General features: G+C 48.6%; 1 protein-coding gene across 2 annotated transcripts in view; it reads left to right on the forward strand.

Annotated features, from left to right (window-relative positions):
- ZSWIM5 (zinc finger SWIM-type containing 5) overlaps window positions 1-26,083 on the forward strand; it is a 304,027-nt gene that overhangs the window by 248,883 nt on the left and 29,061 nt on the right. For both annotated transcript variants that reach the window (XM_078671759.1, XM_078671758.1), the window contains 2 exons: window positions 21,211-21,468; window positions 25,843-25,978. In XM_078671759.1, the coding sequence (XP_078527885.1) occupies window positions 21,211-21,468; window positions 25,843-25,978 (394 nt within the window). The remainder of the gene's footprint in view (window positions 1-21,210; window positions 21,469-25,842; window positions 25,979-26,083) is intronic.

The following is a 26,083-nucleotide window of genomic DNA, read 5'->3' on the forward strand; positions in this document are numbered from 1 at the left end:
AAGTCCTGTAACCATAGAAATTTCCATTGCCACCGTAAAACCAATAATGAACTAGTTCCCAAAGTTTCTCCTCATATGTATGTAATGTAACCAATGATCAGAACAATCCTTCACTTTCAAAGTAACTGACATCTAGGTCATCACTGAAAGGAGAGTACTCCTCTGTGTGCACGAACCGGTGTACTGATCTGATCAAGGGGATACTGACCAAGATTGTTTCATCGGAAGCCCTCGAGGGGACAAGTGTCATTTTTGAAAGACCTGAAGTCTTCAAAGCCACCAATAAGACATAGAGGTTTGGGGGGCCAAGGTGAACAAAGTAAAGCTGTTGATGTCTTTTGAACATTGTGTTCAGAATGTTTATAAAGCACACACTTACAGATCCAAACAAAAGGTTTGCTGTAAGGAGTCCTCCAAACCACAAGACCTTATATCTGGGAGTGATGCTGGTCGAAGTTTGGTGATAAATCTTCAGACACAACGTCTGAGCATGATTGAATCATAAAACTGTCTCTGTGGACTGTACTTCAGAATGCAATAAATTTCAAAAACCAAAACACAAACCTAACAGATTGACTTCAGAGCATGATCGTGTTCAAAAGACTAGAGAAAAGAATATCCGATTCTGGTTCAGAATAAGATCAAGGTCAAGGGAAAAGAACATCCTTTGAGGTCAGTAACTTCCCCACAATCAAAATGTGTAGATGCCAGGAGAATAACAAATACTCATGATGCTAAGATAGCTGAACTGAAATAAGAGCTTCAAGAAGGCTCTACGTTTCTAGAAAGTTCCCAAACTCTTATGTTTTAAATGATCTAGAGAAGACACTGACGGTTTAAGGGAAATAAGATACCTCCAACAGCAACACTAAGGTTTAAAGAGTAGAGGCTTAAGAAGGAGGAATGAATAATGGGGGAAGAATCAGGGCTTGACCCCAGGTATAACTCAATCAGGGCTTTGTGAAGCTCACTACTCACCCGTGAGGGTCTCAAGGCGCTGGGGAGGTAGGGGGCATGGGGGTTTGAGCAGCGCGGTCTCATCGGAAGAGTGGGTCTTGAGGTTCTTCCTGAATGTTTGGAGTGTACGGGTTCATCTGATGCTGAGGGGGAGCTTATTCCAGGTCTTGGCTGCGATGTAGGAAAATGCTCGCCCCGTACTGGCTCTGCAGATGCGTTGTATTTCAGCCAGGGCAAGTTCGGCGGAGCAGAGGGTTCTTTTGAGTGCGTAGAAAAAGATTCTTTTGTTGCAGTATTGGGATCCGATGTTGTGGAGGGATTTGTTAGCATGGGTGAGGAGCTTGAAGGTCACACTTTGTTCGACTGGGAGCCAGTGGAGTACTCGTAAGTGCTGGGTGATGTGGTGGTGTCGAGGCGGAGTCTGGCTATGGTGTTCTGGATGGCCTGGAGTTTGCAGAGTAGAAATTTGTTTATTCTGGCGTAGAGGGCGTTTCCGTAGTCTGGTCTGCTGGTTATAAGTGCGCGGCTGACAAACCTCCTGGATTGTAGGGGGGGGGCTATTTGACGATCTTAAGAAGGATGCAGAGGGCGTTGAAGCACCCGGAAGATACCCCATTGGTCTGGTGGTTCATGATGAGGGAGGAGTAGAGTATGATGCAGAGGTTGCTGGTGTGGTCCGTGGGTGTGAGGAGGGCGGTGGGCCACCAGGTATTGTCCCAAGCGAAGGGGTTGGGTCTGAGGACGAGGATTTTATTTTTCTCAAGAGTTGAGCTTAGCGCAGCTGCTGCTCATCCAGGAGGTGACATCGTTCATTCCTTCCTGAAAGCTGTCTGGTTTGTTGGTGAGGGAGAGGATGAGCTGTGTTGTTGGTGTAAGATACTATGCTGAGTGTTTTCTGACGGGGGGGCCTTGTATATGTTGAAGAGCCTTGGGGCACTCCGTAGCTGATTTTTGTGGGTTCCCAGAGGAAGAGCTGGAGCCTGATTCTTTGCGTTTGGACAGCGAGGAAGGAGTGGATCCAGTCCTGGGCGGTATTGTGGAGTCTGGCGGTTAGTGTGCGGTGGGAGACAGTGCTGAGGGCTGCTAGGAGGTCTAGTAGGATGAGGGCAGCCATGTGTCCTTGGTTGAGGAGGGTGTGGATGTCGTCCGTGGCGGCTAGGAGGGCAGTGAGCTGGCTGTTGACCATCTTGTTGGTGACTCTGGCATCAAAGGGGAGGAGAAAGATGGATCTCTAGTTCTTTGAGGTCCGTCAGGTCTGCGGTGGGCTTCTTGGGGATGGCCTTGACTTCTACCTTTTTCCAGTCGTCTGGGGAAATGCCTGTTTCGAGGGAGCAGTTGATGGTGCGTCGTAGCTCAGGTGCTATGGCGGAGGCAGCTCTGTGAAAGATGTGGGGAGGGCAAGTGGCAGTCGGGGCTCCTGCATGTATGCTTCTCATGGTCTTGGCGGGGTCTTCTGTGGTGACAGGGGTCCAAGCGGTGATGGTAGGCTGGGTTGCGTTGCCAGTAGACAGAGTAGAGTCGTTGCCTAGGTTTTGCTTGTTGAAGTTGCTGGAGAGTCCTAATCTTGAGATGGAAGTAGGAACTGAGTTTGTTGCAAAGGTCTGAGGAGGGTGGAACGTCGAAGGATTCGCTTGGGGGTTTGGTGAATTTTTGTATGATGCTGAAGAGTTCTTTAGAGTTGCGGGAGTTGGAGAGGATTCTGTCCTGGATGAAATAAAGGATCCAAATGTACAATTTAACATGCAGGTGGAGGTAGACACGATTTGACAAGATATGGAAGCAAAGTCTCCACCGGAAGGCATTGAACTCTACTCAAGTACACCATGTCCTCAAGAGGACTTCACATTGTCACAATTATACAAAGGCAGCTGAGACATTTGGGTCAGTGCAAGAGGATGCATTTTTGTGTAAAAAGCAGTAACGTCTCCATAGAAGCAATAAGTACTTACCTATGCCTGCTATGATCTTACATACTAGAGGTATTCCCTAAACCAGCAGCCACAGCTAGAATGTTGACCGTAAAATGAAAAACGAATGTAAAGCTGCTATTTGAGACCCAAAGTACAATAAATACAATGTAGAAGCAGACTAATTGGGGCTACAGCTTGAAGTAGAGCGCTGTCTGCAGCTACATGGTCCCCGACCTGACAAGGGTAGTCAGATTAGAAGATGGTAGATGGGAAAACAGAGGCATCAGTTGGAACTCAGTGGTGCCTAACTATTTCCAGTGCACTTTCGAACAGGTATGCTCACCAGCAGAGGAACGAAAGACATTTTGAAACATCTGCCAGGTGAGTTTCAAAGAAGAGCAGAAGTAATTTTCAGGGGGGGGGGGGTAAAAAATGCAAATTCACGTTTTAAATTGGCGGGTGACACTGCAGTAAACAGCTAATGTTGGGTTATTTTCTCCATCTGCATTATTTTGCCATCCAGTACCCAATTACAAACTTTTTTTTTTGTCTGTGGTGAACATCAACATAGTTTGTGCAACTCAGAGTTTGACCATAATCAGATAATCCGCCTTAACGGAACGTCCATTGTAGATTTTTTTTTGAGCCGTTTGGTTTGAAGGTAGTACGAAAATACGCTTGTCAAGTTCTCAAGCTGAACAAAGTAGTAGCCATCGAGGGTAACCAAGTTTGATGCTGGATCTATGTTTTTGAAGTTCTTTTCGTAGGGGTTTCAAGGGTGGTGTTCCTGAGTTTCCTAAACATCATTTTCTAGTATACGCACAATCTTAAAATTTTGCACCAATTGCATCTGCTCGCACTGTACGAAGAATATCTAGTATGCAGAGGACCCGTGGGTCCTAAGACTGTTAAGCCTGTTTGTTTTTTATGTAAAATCCCTGTTGCATAGGGAGGTGGTTTTATTTGCTCAGTGGACCACTGTGGGCGTGTCCCGACAGAGGGAGGACATGTGTTTTTTCGAAGATGACCGAGAACGCTGAAAAAAGCACTGGGTGAAAGGGGTGCATCATTCTGGATGACGATGCTACTGCTCACAAGAGGTTGTATCCAACACCTACAATGCCGCAGAGTAAGATGCTTTTAAAACAGTTGAAAGAACGGGCTTTCAATAAAAACGCTGAAGTCAAACTTAAAGCAATTACGAATAGTCACAAGCTCCTCCTAAGGCCAAAGTCGTTAGTTGAGGATGTTGTCTGTATTTCCCACCCTACCAGAACCAAAGAATTGTGCACTGTGAAGGGAGTGCCCAAGGCCATTGGCTCGACTTCAGAGAGCGATGGTACTCGAAGGGAAAGAAAGGCTCACAGCCACTAAAGATGAGCCCTACAGGGACAAACATTCCTCTGACACATTGAGAGGAAAGGGGCCCCTTCGGTATATACTGAGCATGTGATAAAGAAAAAACTCTGTTGGGGAATCCATGGGTAACCATAAATTAAAGCCATTGGGAGTTAAAGGACCTAGACAGGTGATAGAACATCCCAACCCCTTGCTCACTTTGCCTCCGGATTCAAGCTAGTATGGCTGATATGGAATGTTACCCCAAAACCGGCCCCAGGATGCGTGTTTCCAGTCCAGGGAAGACCTGTCTTGGCATTTCGGGTTGGACTAATCCCTTGAGGAACAGGGTCAAGATTGATTTGCATGTGGCTGGATCTGAACTGAGGTGGCGAAGTGAGCTAAAGAATGATGGATTCAACCCAGATCTGTGTCTGGGGGTGAGTGCCTGAAAAGTTTCAGCGCTCCGTCCATCATCTCCTTGTGTTTGTGAATATCATGAGCAAGATCTACCCTCAATGGGATACAGGTCTTCCTACTCCTGCAGAGAATTTGCTTTAATGTCCTTGCATAAAGTTTATTCCTATGCCTGAATGTTAAAAATCTCTGGATATGCCTCCTGTTGGATGTGAAGATCTTCCTCTCCACCTATATCCTCTTGCTCAACCTCTATTCCTATTGTTTTGGAACTGACCCCCTGCCCTGTAGTGGGCTGATAGAAAGTGAATGACAAAACAGCAGATCTGTGTATGAAGAGGGCTGCAGAATTGTATTTATACACATTTTACTAAATTCAAAAGGTCTTGGCTAGCATCAGAGATAAACAAGCATTGGCATAGCCAATAGGTCTCGCCTTTGGGACCTTGTGTTTTGACAGAGCTGTTGGCTTTGCCAATGGGGTTAAGCTATGCTGTAGAGTAGTGCTGCTGTACAGCATGTTGAAAAGTTAAAAGTGCTGCAGGTAAGGGCACAACATGGTTACTAATAAAAGCAGACACAAAATAACATATATTATAACATATATTAAGTAGGGGTAGTGTGGGCTGATTGTAAGTGGAAATACTGGAATCTGTATTGAGGCAAAGGGGGAGGTGGGTGGGGGGGAAATACTGAAGTCTTGTACGGAGGCAAAGGGGGAGAAGCAGAAAAGAGCGCAAGAAGAAAAATAAAGTGAGGTTCTGTTTTTTACTAAGCATTGCGCTGCACAATATTGTGTTGCACCTTTGGCTATAAGAGTGGTCCATGAATCAACGTAAGTGCTTTGTGTTTTGTACAAGAGCTCGTACAAAATATTAATAAATAACCCCGTATCTGTTCATAAACTGAAAAGAACTGTCCCATTAATAATGTGAAATATATGCAAAGTGCTGGTACTGCCCCGTTAAAAGCGTAGAATATCGGAGACGTGCTGGCGCTGACCCACTAAAAGTGTGGACTATCTGCATTGTGCTGGAGCTGTCCATTAAAAGTGTTAAATATATTCATAGTGCTAGTACTGCCCCATTAAAAGTGTAGAATACAATTGGAGATGTGCTGGCGCTGTCCCAGTAGAAGCATAGAATACACAATGAGAAACACTGGCTCTGAACACTTAAGAACACCCCTGGAGAGGTTAATTGAAAGAACGGCAGCTCTGCTCTCTGCACAGAACATGTGACCTTCTCTCCCGCTCTCTGTAGGGACCATCTCGAACCGGCACCTACCAGGGCTCACTGGTGGAAGGTCACAGAAAACGAGTTCGGAGCACACCAGTTTGACTCTCTGTGAAGGCATATTGGCGTTTGGTGATGGGAGGCACAAAGGGAGTGGCTGCCGTCCTCTGGGTAGAGAAAGCAGGGGTACCTCTGCGAAGTGGGACTGTGTCCGTTTCCTGTTCCGAGGGAGGAGGTGGGAAGCCTGCTTAGAATGTGAGAAGGGCTGGTGCTGCTTCAAGTACTGTTATATAGTACAAGGGATACCCAAAGGAGCAATAAGTGAGGGACCTTGGGTGCATATATTTCAAGGAACAGTGGTCCCTAACAAGTAGAGAATAATGAAAGATACATATAGATCAAGATTGAAATCTGGGGGGCGTGGCCAACAGCCGAACATGGTGGACGTGAGCTAGGTTCGCTCCGTCCAAGTTTCCCCTGAAATCCTGGAAATCATCCTGTAACGGTGGGGTTTGGCCCCTACCTCTCGCCTGCAGCTTACCGAATCCTGGTCCGCACTGCCGGTGTCTGGCTACCGGCACTGGGAACCCTGCAAAGCACCGCCGACTGCGGACGCCACACGCAAGAAGGGAGGCCTGCCATTGCCGTGGAGACCGCGGCCCACGGTACGCTGACGGGCGGACCGGAAGTGATCCGCGCCCGGCTGAGTTAAGACCGCTGAGCACGGCGGAGCGGCTCTGGATGTTTTGGACCCGCCACGGGCTCTTCCACTGCTGAGGCACCCTGCGGAGTAATTAGCGACCATCGGAACTTGCTGGAGAGCCGACGGAGACAAGGGACAACTGGCGTCCAGGCCCGGGAACACGGCGAGGGCTAGGACACCCGAGACCGCGGCCAGCGCCTGACCCACGGCGCTGCACACTGCCGAGGACCATATCCTGAGGGTGGAAGGCACGAGCGAGGTGAGGGACGGACTTGCTGGTTGGTTCTGGCGGGGCTGCGAGACAAGGCATAAGATGGCGCCTGACGCACGCAGGCGTCCCACGAGGTCCATCCGGGTCGGGCTCCTAATACAGAGCCAGGGGAACACTTGCATGGCCGAGCCCAGACAATAGCCTACGGGACAATTGAGAATACCGTTCACCACTCACCGGCGTGCCAGGCTTCCCTTCCCGAACGGCTCCAACAGCAGCGCCGAGCGGGCTGAGACAGTGGGGCCCCCCGCCCCGCCCCAAGGGTGCCGAGAGTTGTGGCAGGACCGAGGAGGCATAGGGAGAGCTACGCCACGACCCGTGACCGAAGGGGGCCGATCACCGGACAGTCGCTGGCGCTGTCCAATCGTTAAACAGACCTGACTCGGACCTGTCGCGGTCTGGACGCCCCGACACAAGAGGCTCATCACCTTGCGCTCTGCGCCGCTCACCCGTCGCACCGAGTGCCCATCGCGGGCCCACCCATCGTCTGGGGTTCCGAGGACACAACAACGCAGTTGGCCTGACTGGAGGAGAGGACGAGACACCGGACCTGGCCGCGGACGTGCCTAGAACCACTAACTGAGCTGAATACCGAGGCATCGGACCACCCCCCGGGGTGTGCAGTTGCACGGCGTGGCACATAACTAGCCCGGTCGGCGGTGAGTGACCGGAGGTAACAAGAGAGGGCAGACTGGGCTACAGCATATCGCCCACGGGGAACGCTGCGGAGGAACAAAATGGGAGGGAATAGACTCCCCCGTGGTGGAGCGCAGGCCTCTGGCTCGGACGATCCCCTGGCCTCTTTTAATGAAGACGTGATCCCGCCCACGGGAACTACCTCCCACGAGGCTAAGCTGGACCTCATACTCTCGGAGATCCGGGCATCCAGGGAGGCACTTGAAATTCGGATGGATACGATGTCGACGGGACTATCGCTACTCAAAGATGACCATAAGAAACTAGCGGGAAAGGTGTCGGAGCAGAAACTTGCGATTGCCGATTTGATACCCCAACAAACGGAACACTCCACGAGACTAGAAAATCTGGAGAAGCAAATGCGACACCTGAGAGAAAGGGTCGACGATGCGGAAGGGCGCTCGAGACGCAACAATGTACGCATTTTGGGCGTGCCGGAACGCAGTGAGGGGGCAAATCCGGCCCGCTTTGTGGAGGAATGGCTAAAGACCGTAGCAGACCCAGCAGACCTAACCCAGATGTACAGCGTGGAGAGCACACAGGGTCCCTCCCAGACCACCGAAGCCGGGGGATCCACCTCGCCCCTTGATAGCACGCCTCCTCCACTTTAAGCGTTACAGAAATGGTGGTCCTAGACGTTAACTCTACATACACTTCTTGATATTATTTCAAGGAAACTTAGTTCAATTCTTTTTCTTTTTCACATGCGAAATTAATCCTGCAATAGAAAACTTGGAAACAAAGGAAGAAAACAATAGCCCAAAACAGATGTCCAAATCACACAGAAAGTGTTTCAAACGTTTTAAAAGTAGAGGAAGATAACGACTCTTCCGTTTATTCTAAATAAAATTCCTCTTCATGGTACAATATACAATTATGTAATTTAAGGAAAAAAACAACAACAAAGGGTAGAGTGCATAGAGTGAGAAATTAGTGCTCGTGTAAGATAGAAAAAGAGACCAAAATGGTCAGGGGATGGTAAATTCCAATTATTTCTCAGTTCCAAGGCTAAATAATCCTTGGCAAAATCCAGGAGGAGCCTGCCCTCAATGTTTTTCACGCAAAAAATGTCAATCTTTCTTGCTGTCTTACGGCGCGTAGTTCATCCGTTTGCTTTGTTATTTACAAAGGGGTGGGCGGGGGCAGGGACAACAGAAGATGCAGGCTCCAGGTGAGGGGAGATAGTCGACGTTTCGACCCAGGGATAGGAAGGGTGATTAATGTCCTCATGGACGGGTCTTCATCAGGACGGGGTAGTGACGAGAGGAGGCTAAGTTACAATGTAATCATGTAACCCCAGTAGTGTGGGCAGACACCCTTCAATGGTGTGCCATGTGCGAAAAAACAGTTGGATTTTCTTTCAAGAGCCGTCCAAGCGTACTCTCGAGTACCTCGCTGTCAGTGGCGAAGGGTGAGTATTTGATCAGTTCGTCGAACAGTATACACGCTGCGTCTCCAAAGTTAGACCGCGCGAGCTGTCAGTGGGGCTCTGTCTGCTGGCGACTGCTGACGGATGCTCACTCGGCGCCGTTTACATAATTGACGCCGAGTGAGCATCCGTCGCCACTGACAGCGAGGTACTCGAGAGTACGCTTGGACGGCTCTTGAAAGAAAATCCAACTGTTTTTTCGCACATGGCACACCATTGAAGGGTGTCTGCCCACACTACTGGGGTTACATGATTACATTGTAACTTAGCCTCCTCTCGTCACTACCCCGTCCTGATGAAGACCCGTCCATGAGGACATTAATCACCCTTCCTATCCCTGGGTCGAAACGTCGACAATCTCCCCTCACCTGGAGCCTGCATCTTCTGTTGTCCCTGCCCCCGCCCACCCCCTTGTAAATAACAAAGCAAACGGATGAACTACGCGCCGTAAGACAGCAAGAAAGATTGACATTTTTTGCGTGAAAAACCTTGAGGGCAGGCTCCTCCTGGATTTTGCCAAGGATTATTTAGCCTTGGAACTGAGAAATAATTGGAATTTACCATCCCCTGACCATCTTGGTCTCTTTTTCTATCTTACACGAGCACTAATTTCTCACTCTATGCACTCTACCCTTTGGTAACCCCTTGTTGTTGTTTTTTTCCTTAAATTACATAATTGTATATTGTACCATGAAGAGGAATTTTATTTAGAATAAACGGAAGAGTCGTTATCTTCCTCTACTTTTAAAACGTTTGAAACACTGTTTCTGTGTGATTTGGACATCTGTTTTTGGCTATTGTTTTCTTCCTTTGTTTCCAAGTTTTCTATTGCAGGATTAATTTCGCATGTGAAAAAGAAAAAGAATTGAACTAAGTTTCCTTGAAATAATATCAAGAAGTGTATGTAGAGTTAACGTCTAGGACCACCATTTCTGTAACGCTCAATACCCAGGTCCTAGGACTTTCTTTGGGTCACCCCTTATATAATAACGTCCTCCACTTTAAGGACAGAGATGTCATCCTGAAGGCCGCAAGGGAGAAAGGCCCCATACAATATGAGAACCACTCAGTATCCATTTACCCAGACTTCACGCAAGCGGTGCAGAGGGCCAGAGCGTCTTTCTGGGGAGTGAAGAAAATACTAAGGGAGCGCAGCATGAAATACGCCTTGTTCTACCCGGCGCGCCTCAGGGTCATTCACGATCACAGAACTTATTTTTTCGACACTCCAGAGGAAGCTTCGGAGTGGCTGGAGGTTACACTCACCCCGATGCACTCCACACGAGAAGAGCGGGAGGTGCCGGAGACGCAGAGGTCGGACAGCCGGACGGAATCTCGGGGTCGCCCTGGTCACCCGGACACGGAGGAGCCCCGCACTGATCATCAGGACCGGGAGGAAGAAGACGGTTCGGCAGCGATAGTGCGCTTAACCACCAACGCACTGGCGGAACATGACGCACACGTCTGGTCACCATCAGCGAGTCGGACAAGTTCCCATACTGCGGCCTCGGACACGGAAGGCAGCATACAGTTGTTTCCCCAAATTACGGCCCAAATGGCGGCAGACATGTGATCCTAGCCCCTACAGCGCCGGACTGGTAATGTAGCGGATGTTCTAATCTGTTTCGAGGGGAGGGGGTCAGGAACTTGGGACACTTTTGAAGTAGGGGACAATTTTTGAAGTAAACTGTTGTGAGAGTTTGTCTGGGCTTACACCCCCAAGCCTAGGCACGGTTACCCATGTTGGGTGTTACGGTTTAGTCTCCTGAGGTTGTAGAGGGGGACCTACGAGTTGGGGTAATGTTCACAAAGGTAGCACTGAAACTTTCCATTTTGTGGTCAATATTGATACGGACAATGGTTTTGGAATATTTTGAAGGTATCCGGGGTAATGACATCCCCTAACGATTATGTGGTTGGCACTTGGAATGTACGGGGGTTGGGCTCGGTACACAAGAGACACAGAGTTCTAGCACAACTGCGCAGGCGGCGGGTGCACATAGCGTACCTCCAGGAGACGCACTTGAATGAGTCAGAGGGGGCCAAAATGTTGAGGAAATGGAAGGGCCAGCTATTCGCCACTAGGTACTCTGCATTTTCCCGGGGAGCAGCCATTTGGATTAATAACACGGTCCCGTTTAAACTCATTGAATCTAAAATAGACGGAGAAGGCCGCTACGTGCTTGCTAAGGGATTGCTAAACGGTGTGTGTGTAGTGCTTGGATGTTTGTATGCCCCGAATGTAGAACAATCACAGTTTTTTGCAGTCCTAGGTAGGGCGCTAGCGGATTGGGTGGAGTACGATTGGGTTATAGGCGGGGACTGTAATGCGGTACTAGATCTCATGCTCGACAGATCACATCCCCCTCTACATGCAGCAGAGAGTAGACGGCAGGCGGAGGCGTTGGCACAATGGGCTGAGGGGTGGGACCTTGTTGACACATGGCGGGCACTTCATGCATCACACAGGGAATACACGTTCTACTCCCCACCGCACAAACTCCACACCAGGATAGACCGCATCTTTTGCTCCAAGACACTTACGCCGTCGATCGTGAAGGTGGGACATATGGGGAAGACGCTATCGGATCACAACCCAGTGGAATTGTCCCTGCAATGGGGTAGATTACCCACCCCCATACCGACGTGGCGATTGTCCCCTAGCCTCATAGAAGACTCAATTTTTAAGTCCACCCTCTCAGACGCTACCGCACATTACTTCACAGAGAACACAGGTACGGCAAGCTCCAGGCAGGTCGAGTGGGACGCTTTCAAGGCGACTATTCGCGGGGTGGCCATGGGCACCAAGGTAGGCATCAAACATCAGGTTCTGAGGAGACTGCGAGAGGTAGAGGACAGTCTAGCGGCTCTGGAAACCGAGGCTGCAGGCACGGGCGGCGCCCTCACGCAACTACAGGAGGCTAATATACAGTATGCGGAACTTCTAGAAGACCTAAGGGTCCTAGACTATAGGGAATACACCGCACGACAGCACACACAGGCGGACAGGGCGGGTGCGCTTTTGGCGCGCCTGACCAGGGACGCACCGGCAACCACCCCTATCCTGGAGATTCAGGATCCCTCCGGGGAATTGATCCAGGGACAGCGGGAAATTAACACGACGTTCCGACGTTACTACGCTAATTTATATGGCCTTCACGCCCCACTCTCGGAACCGGCATTGGAGGAATTTTTCTCCGACGTATGCGTTCCTAAACTGAGTGCGGCGCACAGTGAGGAACTGGCAAAACCCATTACGGTTGCGGAAATTAGAATGGCCATTAGGGCTCTGCCCAGAAACAAGGCGCCCGGGACAGACGGACTCCCGGCGGAGTTTTACCTGACATACATAGACCTATTGGCCCCCCGCCTTCATGAGTTATATAACGAGGCATCGAAGAGCAATGGCCTGCCTGACACGACACTACAAGCCCTAATTGTCTCCCTCCAGAAACCAGGACGGGATGCTTTGCGACTAGACAACTACAGACCGCTGTCACTTCTGACCACTGACTCCAAAATTCTCAGTAAGATACTGGCGGCGCGCCTGTCCCAGCACATCCCAGAGATGGCGCACCCCGATCAATGTGGGTTTGTGCCGGGTAGGAGCACGGCGCTAAATTTACGGAGACTCAGTCAACTAATGTCTCCGATCACAGGGGGGAGTGACACCGAGGGATGTATCTCACTGGATCTACGTCAGGCTTTCGATACGCTCAGGTGGGACTACATGTTTGCGGTCATGACAAAATTCGGGATACCCACCGGATTTATAGCCTGGGTGTCCCTATTGTACCGGAAACCTACGGCACGGGTTTGAACCAACAAATGTATCTCTGATCGGATTGAGATAGCGCGAGGCACGAGACAGGGGTGTCCTCTCTCGCCCTTGCTGTTTATAATCGCCCTGGAACCCTTAATGCTGAAAGTACGATCTACGGCGACTGCGTTGGGGATTAATAGGCTTAACGCTCACCATGTCATATCGGCATATGCCGACGACATACTGCTATTCCTAAGAGACATGAATAACCCAGTGCCGCCGTTGCCGCGGATCTTTGAGGTCTTCCGCGAGTTGTCGGGCCTCGCCATCAACGAGACAAAGTCATACGGGTTTGGCTTTCGCGGCCCGGTGGCGGGACCACAAGTTCAGTTTCCACCGCACTGTTTCCAGGTGGCACCCGTGACATTTAAGTACCTGGGTATCCAGGTGTACCGACAACCGCAAGACCTGCTGGACGGGAATCTGGGGCGTGCCCTGACTAACCTAGCTACACGGGTGCAATTCTGGAATACTCTGCCGCTATCAGTGGCAGGAAGGGTGGCTATATCAAAAATGGTGGTATTGCCGCGCTTGTTGTACTTCTTTACGAATCTACCAGTCTCTATCCCTATGCCCTTTTTAAAGAAACTTAACACTCTCCTACTCGAACTAATATGGGGGAAGGGCAGGAGACGCATAAGCATGATCAGACTGCAACTACCCACGGATAAGGGCGGCTTGGGAGTGCCTGATTTGTTGCTTACGGCTGTGCGTGCCAACTGCAATGGCTAGCTTATTGGTTGGCCGGTCGCAATTTACACGAGCTGAATATGACGGAGGGTGATAGACGCCGGGGGGATGTCCATCGACTGTTACTGCCGGGGGTCAAAACACCGAAGACGACCCCACCCCTTCTCAAACTGGCTCTTACATACTGGAAGAGGGCGATCAGGTATACGAATGGACGTTCGATTTATGCGCCCTCGATACCACTGTTGGGCATCCCACTGGGGACAGGCCCGATGACGGAACGAAGACTGCAGGTGTGGCAGGAGGCGGGAATAACGCAAATCGGGGATTTCTTCTCGGATAACAGGCTTCTGCCATACGAGGAATTCGCCAGGCTCCATCAGGCGCCGAGAGCGCTCTTTCTGCAACATGCACAACTGACTCACTACATAGGCACCCACTGGTTGGAGGATGGGGAGGAGCCTCCCACCAACACATTGATCACGATGCAATACCTCATGGGGACGGGTAGTCACTTGACAAAATGGCTGACTGCTGGGATACGGGAAGGCAGGGCTGACCCCCTACAACCCCTGAAATTGCGATGGGAGGTGGATCTAAGGGTGGCATTGAGCGACAAGGAATGGGACCTGATTTTGAGATTGCCAAAGAAAGTGTCTCGGAACCCTAGGTTTAAATTTATACAATTGATGGTAATACACAGGGCATATTTGACTCCCCACAAGATGCACATAATGTTCCCGACTGCGGCTGATACTTGTCCCAGATGCCAGCAGGAAGATGCAGGTATGATGCACATGTTCTGGGAATGCTCTAAGCTGGGACACTACTGGGGTACAATACACCACATATTGAATGACATAGCACCAGGTAGACCCTACACATCCGCCTCGTATTGCATGCTGGGGATAGGACACAAAGAGAAGAAGAGGAGTGTGGGATCCAGATTTGTGGATTTGGCGCTGCTACTAGCGAAGAGGTCAGTGGCGATGAGGTGGAAATCGGCAAGGCCGCCAGACATAGGGACCTGGAGCAGGGAGGTGGTCAGGTGGGGTAAGGCTGAGGGACAGGAACTAGGCAGGGAAGAACGCAGAGGCCTCAGGAAACATCCCATCTCAATGGAATGGAATGCCCTACTTATAGCGTTCGAACAAGGTATGCAGGATCAAGGGGACTAGTACGAGTCTGTCGACCGTCGTAGGGGGACACATTACCCATGGCCGAATATACGCGGGAACTGAGATGCAGACACACACAACGAACTAAATGCTATACATATATGATGTACAACGGGGACCGGCACCCCTATCGGATGCTGATTGTAATGTGAACAATGACACAAAACCGTCATAGTGTTGATATATGGAAAGAGTAAGTGCTGGGAGGGGGAGGGAACAGGGAGGGAGTCGGGGAGTTGGGAGGTTGATATACGCTGAAAATGGAAAAATGTTATCATTGAAATGCATACTGAGATATATGTCAAGATACAGTGATACACTATATGACCGTATGTACAATATTCAGTGACTTATCTTGCAAATAAAGAAATTTTCAAAAAAAAAAAGATCAAGATTGAAATCAATATAGTCTGTCCAGCCGGACAGGGTTTAATGACACGAATGTAGGTATAATCGATCAATTCAGTACAATATCAAAGTGGGACACAGCCTGTGTCCTACTACTGTACAGAGACATTTGTGACATACATAGACAGGTGAGGCAAGAGTAGGAAGTCTGCATATATTCCAAATTTTGCAGAAGAATATTTACAAAGAATACACTGTTGTGATTTAGCAAATGATATAATCAAATCATCCAGTGTAAGGTGTCGACGGCGTTTCGATCCCCTTAAAGAATAGCGGGATCATCATCAGGACATTAAACATTCATGCCTTTAAATACTAAAACCATAGTCCAGTCCGAACATATTAGTGAACCATACAAACAATAACAAAGTACAAAAATAACAGTAATAACAAAGTTGAGAGGGGAAAAAAACGGGGTGGGTAATAGGGAGGAAAGGTACAAAAATCATGAGAAAAACATTCATATGAAAAATAATCAACATACATCACAGGTCTGCCAGGTTCAATAATCCTTATATTTGAGCATTAACGTTAGGACACGCTTATTAACGTGAAGGGCCGTGAGCCACATCTACCAAGTGAGAGTTAATTATGGGACACGAAGAGTGAAGATTAAAAGGTGAAATTACAACGACTGAAGATAAAAATTCTGGCGTGAAGGTAGAATTATATAGCGAAGAAATGGTGGACCCGTGCACTGGAAAGCACAATCGAGCTGGATGTGGAAAAATGGGTCCGCCTTGTGATTTATAGTATGGAGACGGATGTGTGTGATGAGGAGCCGAAGGCAAAGCTTACCACAATGGTTCGCGGTTCACATATGTGACGGAGTACGCTTAAGAATTGCCGTAGCAAAGACTTATAGCAGGGACCAAAAATTACAGCGTAAGGTAACTGCTCTGGTTCCGGGAAAAATAACAAGCGTGCCAAGACCGGGTTAGATAAGCTTACCGCCATTGCAGGTCTGCTTAGAACGGGGAATCGAATGTAGCCCCTGTAAAGCAAGGTGGGGAGAGTCTTTTAGGGATCGAGCCACTACGAATAGATGGTGGCTTTGAAACTGTGCGGTAGAGGGTGGTGCTGGTATTTAAAAGGCATGAATGTCCTGATGATGATCCCGCTATTCTTTAAGGGGATCAAAACGCCGTCAACACCTTACACTGGATGATTTGATTATATAATTTGCTAAATCACAACAGTGTATTCTTTGTCAATATTCTTCTGCAAAATTTGGAATATATGCAGACTACCTACTCTTGCTTCAAGTACAGCAGCTATGATCAGGCGTGTGTACCAGTGCTTGACATGACAGTAGCCTTCCTCCGAAGTACAGAGCTGTTGAACAGCAGGAAGGTAAAGGGTGGCGTTAGTTTCCATGCCCATCCGATCCTTGCCCTCGATGCTGATCCTACCAACACGTTTTACAGCCTCTGGGACAGGCTCTTAAATAACTATATTCCTACACTCTGCTGCTCAGCCCGCACGCATTTTCACTGCAAGAAAAGCCACACGTGCTTTGCCTTTTAAATGTTTGTTTTCTTGTTGTACGAATGGAAGTTTCAAAGTAGGTGCAAATGCCCTGAGCCTCAGTCCGGACCATGCAGCTATTCCAGGAGTCTGGAGGTGTGGGGGAAATCGAAAGCAGACCATCTGCTACTTACTGTCTTTCTAAGTTGTCGATCAAGTGTTTACCTGTGGGCTCGATAAACTGGTAGGGCTTGATCAGGGTAGCGCACAGTAAGAGTCAGCATTGCAAAAGGTTTAGTTATTTTGATTGTCGTTGATCCCGATGCCCGGGCACTCATAGCCTGACGTTAGTCAGCGGGTGTGTCCTGTTATGAGATGGTGGCCGGGCTTTCACTTACTGGTTGAGGCTCCTCCCTTGATACCGGGCTCCCGGCCCTCCCCGGGGATGGTGGCACTGTTGCTACTGTGCAGATTCTGGAGCCTAAGCTTGGAGGCTCCAGGTTGAGCGGACCCATGAGTTGGGGGGCTGGCAAAGGGGCCCGGCCTCCTTCAACCCCTCATACACAAGATGCACCTGCATGGCTTTCTACAGGTAAGAGGCTGTGGGGAAGTAGGGCAGCGTCGGAGAAAACAATGGTACTGGTGGATGAACACAGTACAGAGACAGTGACCCTGGAGCGAATGAAGACGGAAGGTGGCAGAGAGAGAGAACACAATATGAGTAGGGATTGGGTGAAGGAGAGTGAAGCTGTAGAGGAACAGACCGTGAGGATCCGAGATGGGCAAATAGGATTATGAGGGGAAAAGGTGGTAAAGAGGGGAAATAATGGTATATCTTTCAAGAGTCTTGACCGAGGCAGAAAGTGTAAATAAGTGAATACGTGTGGCAGATGGATGCAGGACAACAAATTAATGAGAAATGGGGTAAAAGCGATATGGTGCACTTGGGAAGATTTTGGGAACATTTTTGTATAAGATGATGGAGTAAGGGGTAGACCGGAGCAAATATAGAGATGATCGAGCAAGAAATGGCGTAACTGACCAAACTGCTAAAGATCAGTGGAATGGAAGCAAGGAATTCGAGAGACAGGGAGCCTGAAAAGTAGTATTGTCCGCATGAGGCGTTGCCCATCGGATGACATCACAAGAAGTAAGTGACATGTGTAAACAAACCGCAGTTTATGGCAAGTTTGTGTACTCCATGTACACTCCAGGCTTTTTGTTCACAGGTAGACTCTTTTGGAATACGTTCACCGAGAACTGATCTTTCATCACTGGCCAAGTCGCAAAGTGTAGAATAGAGCTCTTGGCAATTTGGCAGGCCCACAATGTTCACGTGCAACTGTGTATTTTGGGAGGCAGTAAAGAAGTGAACTTTGCAAGCTTGCAGCCTGTAAGATTATACACTGCTGCCTTGTTGGTTTTGTTTCAGTTCTAATATCCATTAATCTTCAGCATTCCCTGAGATATGGTATACACCCGTTACAACGGATCTTTTACTCCGCAGACCCATTACAACGCGACCATTACTCCGCATACCATTACAACGCATTGCGCTGGGGGGCGCTCTAGGATAGGGAATAAGTATAATTTACTATCCAACACCTTCCCTAGGGTCCACGGGGACTGGAGTTAGAATAGTAAATTATACTTACCACTATCCAGCGCCCCAAGGCGCTATGCGTTGTAACGGTATGCGGAGTAAAAGTCGCGTTGTAATGGTCTGCGGAGTAAAAGTATGCGTTATAACGTCATACATCCCTGAGAAATAGGAGCAGTCGGTGTTAAAATGGCTCACCATCTTCCAGGATGCAATGAATGAATCCTCTAAGTATTCCACTTCACATTCTGTAATAACATGCTCAAAACACCAGTTCATGCCGATGCCGTTTTAATGCGGTTTGAATGTTCTGGTTGTATTAAAGTGCTCACTTTCGTTCCGCGCGTCGTGCAAATGGTGAAAGTCTGAGTATGCTGGCGCTTCCTCAAGCTTCTCCTAACGACTTGGGGCTTTCTAATCTGAAACCCAACGGATTCTGAAGCAGGAAAGAGCATATGGCGGGAGGGTAGTGGTTGCGGAGGCCTGCCTTGTTGGGGAACGGTGAGGGATTTTGTCTCCCATTCCTTTTGTCAGGCCTGGAATAATAAAGACAGTCAGGCACGGTTGTAAATGGGCCGAGAATCCTATCAGCTCACGTGGAATGAACCGGCCATGTCCCCCCCACAGCTTTCTAAAGATAACTAGGGGAACACGCACAAAGCGTTGATGTGCTCGTGGACACTGGCCGAAGCGATTTGAATTTAATTAGCATAACCAGGAGAAATCTTCCTGGGAGCCTCAACGAAGCAGGGGAGGAGGCCCGGGGAATGAAGGGGAGAAGGAAAGAGGTTGTAAGAGGGAGAAAAGAGGTTGGGAGAGTGAAGATTGGAACAAGTGTAGAGGGTTAAGGCAGAAGCGGAAGTAACGATGAAGAGAGTAGAAGAAACCAGCATTGGCCACGCGGCCGTGAAAGTGATCGCATCTGTCTTTCCTCTCGTCATGGCTCATGAGCCATGACAAGAGGAAAGACAGATGGGGGTCTGTGTGCGTAACCGCGCGCATAAATGCAAGCTTTAGGCCACAAGCAAAAGCGGGTGGTGAGCTTTTAAAAGCCCCCTTACTAAAAGTCTCACCAGAGCACTGCATGCGCTGGCTCAGGTGAGACCTAAAAAGGGCCTAAGCTAGCTTCTCTGGGAAGGTCAATGAAATTAATTTGCAGTGTGGTAACATGGTCAACTACGTTTACATTTACAAATCATTGTGTAGTTTTTCAGGAAAGAAATGAAACTGCAGTAGGGCATAGAATTTTGTAGGTTGATTGTAACAACTTCCTTATCTGGGCCTCTTCCAGCAAAGAGTGGCAATGCTACTACATAATCTGTGCCCAGCTTGTGAATCAGAAAGAGATCGCTCTGTATTAAAAAAAAATGACTGTCTGAAATATTTGCGTTTTCTAAAAGGGATAGTTCGAGCAGTGAGGGTTCGAGCAGTAAGGGTTTTTTTCTGAGCCGGTTACCAGCATATTCGAGAGTTTGTTGGCAGTTATCGCCAACGTTAAGAAGAGCTCTTTTCACCAGGTGTCAATATCTGTCCTCCTGCCAGAGCATAGAACTGGAGATGGTATAACATACATACATACTTCTTCAAGTATGAGTGGCAGCAAGTGCACAGTATGACGGAGCTGAATGTTTTCGGAGTACTTTCAGGGGGTAGAGGTATGGAGGGGTATTGGAAGCTAAAACAATCTGGGGGTCGCCACGTTTCAATCTAATACACCATCCTCACCACAGCACCTTCCTAGATGGGTGGGCATTCTCGAATGGGCCCAGCAGTTGGGGGAATAAATAGCCGCGGCTCTGACTGGCATTTTCATGGCCTGCCTAGCATGACTAATTAAAAAGGATACATTTTTTGGCCCGCTGCACTTCCCTGTTTTACTCTTTATGCGTGTTTTAGGTCTTCTCTGCAGACCGCTTTAGCAGTATTTTGTACGCTATGTTGTGTATAATACCGAGGGGAGGCTTTGGGTCAGCCCAGTGTTCATCATTGGCTGGATTTCTTGCCCATCTCGTTTTCTTGCTCCTTGTTATCTTGCCTTCCTCTCCGTTAGCCATCCATTGGAGCGTAGCTGCTGTTGAATCCTTTTGGTTCAGTGACTTTTATCCGTCCCCTGCTCTCAATTATGGAACTGATTTTTCTTTTACTTTCAGCAATCCATTCCTGTACATTTCTTTGCTTTCAGTACATTCCTTTTTTGGTTCCCCCATCTATCTCCTCTGTTTCTCCTGTTGTGCTCTTGCATTTTTCCTTGATTCGTGCATGCAAATAAGTTCTCACAAGCATTTTCCTTTTTTCCCCTGTGTTTTCCTAATGCTTTTCAGCTTTTCCAAGCAGCATTGTTAAGCCAAAAGGTTGAGTTAACACCTTTCTAAGATGTGACCTGGTGGCTTTGCCGATGCTTGTTTTCTTTAGTACAGTGCCTTGGTTATATATTTATTATTCCATGTACATTTGGTTTTTATTTTATCCCTTGATTTTGTTGTATGCAAATGTCGTGTTGCTGAATGCAAATAATAACTTCCGATATCAGTGGGCTGAGCTTTGCTCGCAGCCGTGCCAATCACTGATCTCACACAATACATTGGAAAAATGCCATTAAATGTATTTTCTCAAAATAATAATTTTAATTATTTCACATTGACAAATAAACGCTTTAAATAAAGCTTTTCGTTTTCAAAACCAGCAGCAACGCGGATACCCTCCAGCAAGTAGTGGCGGGGGTGCCTTTGCCTGTTTGTGTGCTCAAGGATGCTGCTCACCAAATGGTGTTTTTTCTGCAGCAGCTGGTCCTGAGCCTGCAGGAAAGGATACACTTGGGTTCCACAGATAAATGATGTGCTGCAGTGTGTACCGTGTAAATACGTGTTGAAGTTACAGTTGTGGGTCTGGGGCTGGGTTCTTTGGTTGCAAACAATCTTGAGTCCTCCTTTAGGTGTTTTAAGCAGTTGAGATAGTTGTGTCCTTTGCTCTACATGTCTTGTTCCGTGAGCCTGTTTTCTAGTCCGCGGTCAGTGCTGCGACTGTAGTTTCTTGGAAGTCATGCTTTCAGTGTATGTCAGTACTGATCCTGGTGGCTTTTCTTCCATAGATGTGGGAGACTCCAAACCACCGGTGTATCATCATGTCTCGGTGGCTGGCTCCCAGGACAGCGGGGAGTCCTACCTGTCTTTGGCACTGGAGGTGGCACTCATGGGAATGGGTCAGCAGAGAGTCATGCCGGAAGGACTCTACGCCCAGGACAAAGTCTGCCGCAATGAGGAACAAATCATCTTTCGACTGCAGGAACTGGAGCTGGATCCAGTGCTCGTCCAGACCCTGCGCAAGCAGAGCATTCTGCTGCTGGAAGGTGAGGAGCCACTGGCAATGGAGGGGAAGAGGATTGAAGAAGAAAAAGTGGCAGTGCAAACTATTCAGAAATGTAATCGGGTTCCACTCTATTTGGGATACTGGATGCACTGTCTGATTGGCAGTACTTTAGGAGAAGGCTTATTTTGTCATCTAGCAACACATGCTATTGCTGATAGACACTCTGGGGAGTAGTACAATTGTGTGTATTGCAGCCAACTACTGCTGCAAGAGGGGGTGAATGTCGATGCGAGTTGAATAATGTTTTCAGAGGCTTACATGTGTGATACAAGAGTCACTTGATCCTGTGGGGAATGTTTCGTTTCAGCAGTTTCCATTCTTTGTAACCCCTGTAAATGGAAGAGCCCCTCAAATGTATGTGCCATCTAAAACCGCCTGCTGGAGACAACAGCCTGGGCTCCAACCTGGTTTGCCTGAACGTTTGAGTATGACCCAGTGTCTGGCCTTTGCACAGGACGAAACATGCTGCTGTTGACATTGAGCATTAAGGAAGCTATGGATGGTAGAGACTGCAGAAGTCTTGAACTCTTTAATTCACAAGCGTCGTTTGGGGACACTACGAACCACAAGCGTCGTTTGGGGACACTACGAACCAGGCCATGGGCCCTTCCAGAACCTTTCTGGGTGGGATGTAAAGGATAAGACTGACAGCCCCTGCCTCCCTCACTCGCACACCCCCCATACACACACGTCTCCTGTGGCATTTCTTATACCCTAGCAGTACACATAAGACCTGTTGCCTTTCTTCCTTGCTGTCGCTGTGTGCTGTTCTCTCTACATTCATTCCCTTCCGTTAGTTTGTTGCTTGGTTACCCTCGGAGTCAAGCGTATGTCAAGTAAGGCTTGGATAAATAAACATACTCTGCTTTGTCCCCCCTGCTCGTCTCAGTCATATTTACTGTTAAAAAAAAACATATATCGAATTGTTTTGTAAAGTAAAAAGTTTTTACATTCATTAAATCTAGTTTGTCCCACTTTCCCTCTTGTATTTGTTGCAAAAATTGGTTGGTTGGATTATCGTTGAGTAGACTAAAGACTGCTGGTTAGGTTTGTTTTATCAAGCTCCGATCACTGCTCCATCTTGATCCATGCACCACCTTCATTGCATTTTCACGTCGGTTTAATGTGTATGTTGAGGCGATATGACTGTGAGGGCATCAGTTTGGTGTAAAGTGATCAAATTGGGAGTTTAACACTCCTATAGCCTAAGTTAACACGTCCTGTTCCTCATCTCAGATCAATTGAAACTGCAGACTAAGCTCCATAACTCTGATACACGGTGCTGGGTTGTAGTCGGATGTAGCATCTCTGGGAGCTAAAGCGGTGTTGCTAATCGGTATTCAGTTCAATGCAATGAACATCGACCTTCCAAGTCGCTAGGGTAGGTCTTTCTGCAATACCTGGTCAGCTGGCTTGTGCCAGATATTTCAGAAGTGCTCAGATGCCCCCTGACTTTTGTTTTTTAGGTCTCGGCTAGCCGCGCGAAGCGCGTCTCCGCCGAGCCCCTTTTGTCGGCATGTGTGCTTTCCAGGAGACAGTCCTGGCCGCGCGCATCGCCTTGGAGGCGATTTGAAAGTGACACGCGAACGAGCGCTGCGGCCAGGCGCTGTCTCCTGTGAAGCACACACGCATGCGCATACACACATCAAGTGCTTCGTGAAATTGCAGATGACAGTTAGTAGATTTATTTACATTGCGTGTGTCCTCTTTTCCCGCCTCCACCCCTGGGGCAATCCCTTGTCTATCCTTGCTCCCCGAACACCAGCCCAGCTCCCTCCCAAGCTCCGGCTGCGGCTTTACCTTTCCAGCGGCGCCGAGCCGGATGCGCGCTCAGATCTGCAGAAGGAACAGATCCCACGGAAATGGAACCGGGAGAGCGAGCGAGCTCCGCCGGGAGGCTCACATCGAGAGGCGCGGGGAGTGGGGCAGCTGCAGTGCGCTTCCACCGACTGCAGGGGGGCGTCACCGAGCGGCTTGGCGAGGAAAGAGGTGGGAGGCAGGGGCCGAGCTTGCAGGGAGGAGGGAGGAGAAACGAGAGCGCGCTCGAGGGCCTGACTGAGAGAAGCACGAGGGGGCTGGACTTCTCACGAAAAACAGAATTGAGCTGTAGTTGACACCACCGGGGTACCAAAGAGTTGTCGGCGTGAAGGAGTAGAAACGTCTCGCCCTGTGGGTATTAACATTTTAAAACTTGGTGACGCTACTCTCGTAAGTTAATAAAACGTTGCCCATCGCAAATCGTACCCAAGCCACCACACGTACCTCTAGAAAACGGACCCCTCAGCTTGTGATATACCAGACCCGACCCTTTAGTGAAGATATGTTAGGAGCTCAGGCTCGTGAAGTTTTAAGGCTAGCCTGACTCAAAGAATGAAGGCGGTGTTCTTACCCTTGTTGCACGGAACCACCCAATACTAAAGGGCACTAAAGATGGAACGAAAAAGTAGTAAGTGAGTAGTGAGTGCAGAGTGAGTGTGCAGAGTAGTGAGTGCAGAGTGAGTGTGCAGAGTAGTGAGTGCAGAGTGAGTGTTCAGAGTAGTGAGTGCAGAGTGAGTGTTCAGAGTAGTGAGTGCAGAGTGAGTGTGCAGAGTAGTGAGTGCAGAGTGAGTGTGCAGAGTAGTGAGTGCAGATTGAGTGTGCAGAGTAGTGAGTGCTGAGTGAGTAGTGAGTGCTGAGTGAGTAGTGAGTGCTGAGTGAGTAGTGAGTGCTGAGTGAGTAGTGAGTGCTGAGTGAGTAGTGAGTGCTGAGTGAGTAGTGAGTGCTGAGTGAGTAGTGAGTGCTGAGTGAGTAGTGAGTGCCGAGTAGTGAGTGCCGAGTAGTGAGTGCCGAGTAGTGAGTGCCGAGTAGTGAGTGCCGAGTAGTGAGTGCCGAGTAGTGAGTGCCGAGTAGTGAGTGCCGAGTAGTGAGTGCCGAGTAGTGAGTGCCGAGTAGTGAGTGCGCAGAGTAGTGAGTGCGCAGAGTAGTGAGTGCGCAGAGTAGTGAGTGCGCAGAGTAGTGAGTGCGCAGAGTAGTGAGTGCGCAGAGTAGTGAGTGCGCAGAGTAGTGAGTGCGCAGAGTAGTGAGTGCGCAGAGTAGTGAGTGCGCAGAGTAGTGAGTGCGCAGAGTAGTGAGTGCGCAGAGTAGTGAGTGCGCAGAGTAGTGAGTGCGCAGAGTAGTGAGTGCGCAGAGTAGTGAGTGCGCAGAGTAGTGAGTGCGCAGAGTAGTGAGTGCGCAGAGTAGTGAGTGCGCAGAGTAGTGAGTGCGCAGAGTAGTGAGTGCGCAGAGTAGTGAGTGCGCAGAGTAGTGAGTGCGCAGAGTAGTGAGCGCGCAGAGTAGTGAGCGCGCAGAGTAGTGAGCGCGCAGAGTAGTGAGCGCGCAGAGTAGTGAGCGCGCAGAGTAGTGAGCGCGCAGAGTAGTGAGCGCGCAGAGTAGTGAGCGCGCAGAGTAGTGAGCGCGCAGAGTAGTGAGCGCGCAGAGTAGTGAGCGCGCAGAGTAGTGAGCGCGCAGAGTAGTGAGCGCTGGGTGCCGAGTGAGTAGTGGGTGCCGAGTAGTGAGTGGCTGGCCCTGTTTCTAGCTCAAGCGGCACCAGCACCTGTAGTCTAAAGATAATACCTCTGCCTCAAGTGAAGTACTCTGGTACCCAAGGATGACTAGCAAACAATATTATTCACAACGTTGCTTACTATTCAGCAACATTTGACAGTTTGCAATCAATCTTTATAAAACAATTCAGAGTTTGATAACAAATTAATGCAACACATTGTAATATACAATGGCAATAGCTCAAACTTTAATGCTGCGAGACCTATTGCATTGTAAATGCTTGTGTAGATTTGCCTCTGGTGTTCTTTCACTGTGGAATCGAAGGAAACTCCTCTTTGTCCATCAAGCTTAAATTACAAACCATCTTCCACAGAGGCTCCATTTAAGTGGTATATTTACTATGTTTCAAGAAAGTTCCCAAAATGAACCTATGTTCCCCCCCTGTCTGTTCTTAGAATTCATTTGAATGAGCTTATATGTTATTGAAGTTACATGCACAGTGTGAATCTTGGAGCAAGGCTTGTTAGATGGTACTGTACAAAACACTTTTGTCGAGTAACAAAGTCCCATGCTGAAATTGCTGATTGGTGCAGAAGTAGTCAGAGCTGTAGGAATGGGGAGGTGCTCATTGTAAATAAAGTTTCATGTAATGGTTTTGCATTCATTTTTAATAACCGATGGAAGTGTTTAATTCTTTTCACATGTTAAGCACTGATAATGCTTTACTGATGAGGGGTGCAGATGTGCCTCATCCGATCCAGATGCCTGTGTCACGAGAATACTGAATTCAGTTGAGAACCTAGCTTGCTAACCTCTGCTCTTTGCTGTTCAGGAGGACCTTTCAGTGGCTTGGGTGAGGTGATCCATCGAGAAAGTGTTCCAATGCACACATTTGCCAAGTACCTGTTCTCTGCATTACTGCCTCACGACGCGGACTTGTCGTATAAACTGGCACTGCGAGCCATGAGGTATGCAAGTTTGCAGTCTCCTTTTTCCCACTTCACTTTGTCCCATTATGCTCACCAGTTTTCTCCTGTTATTTTTGTAATCTCGGATTTTCCACTTGATCTAAG

The sequence above is a fragment of the Lissotriton helveticus genome, chromosome 1_2 (assembly GCF_964261635.1).
Source record: "Lissotriton helveticus chromosome 1_2, aLisHel1.1, whole genome shotgun sequence".
NCBI lineage: Eukaryota > Metazoa > Chordata > Amphibia > Caudata > Salamandridae > Lissotriton > Lissotriton helveticus.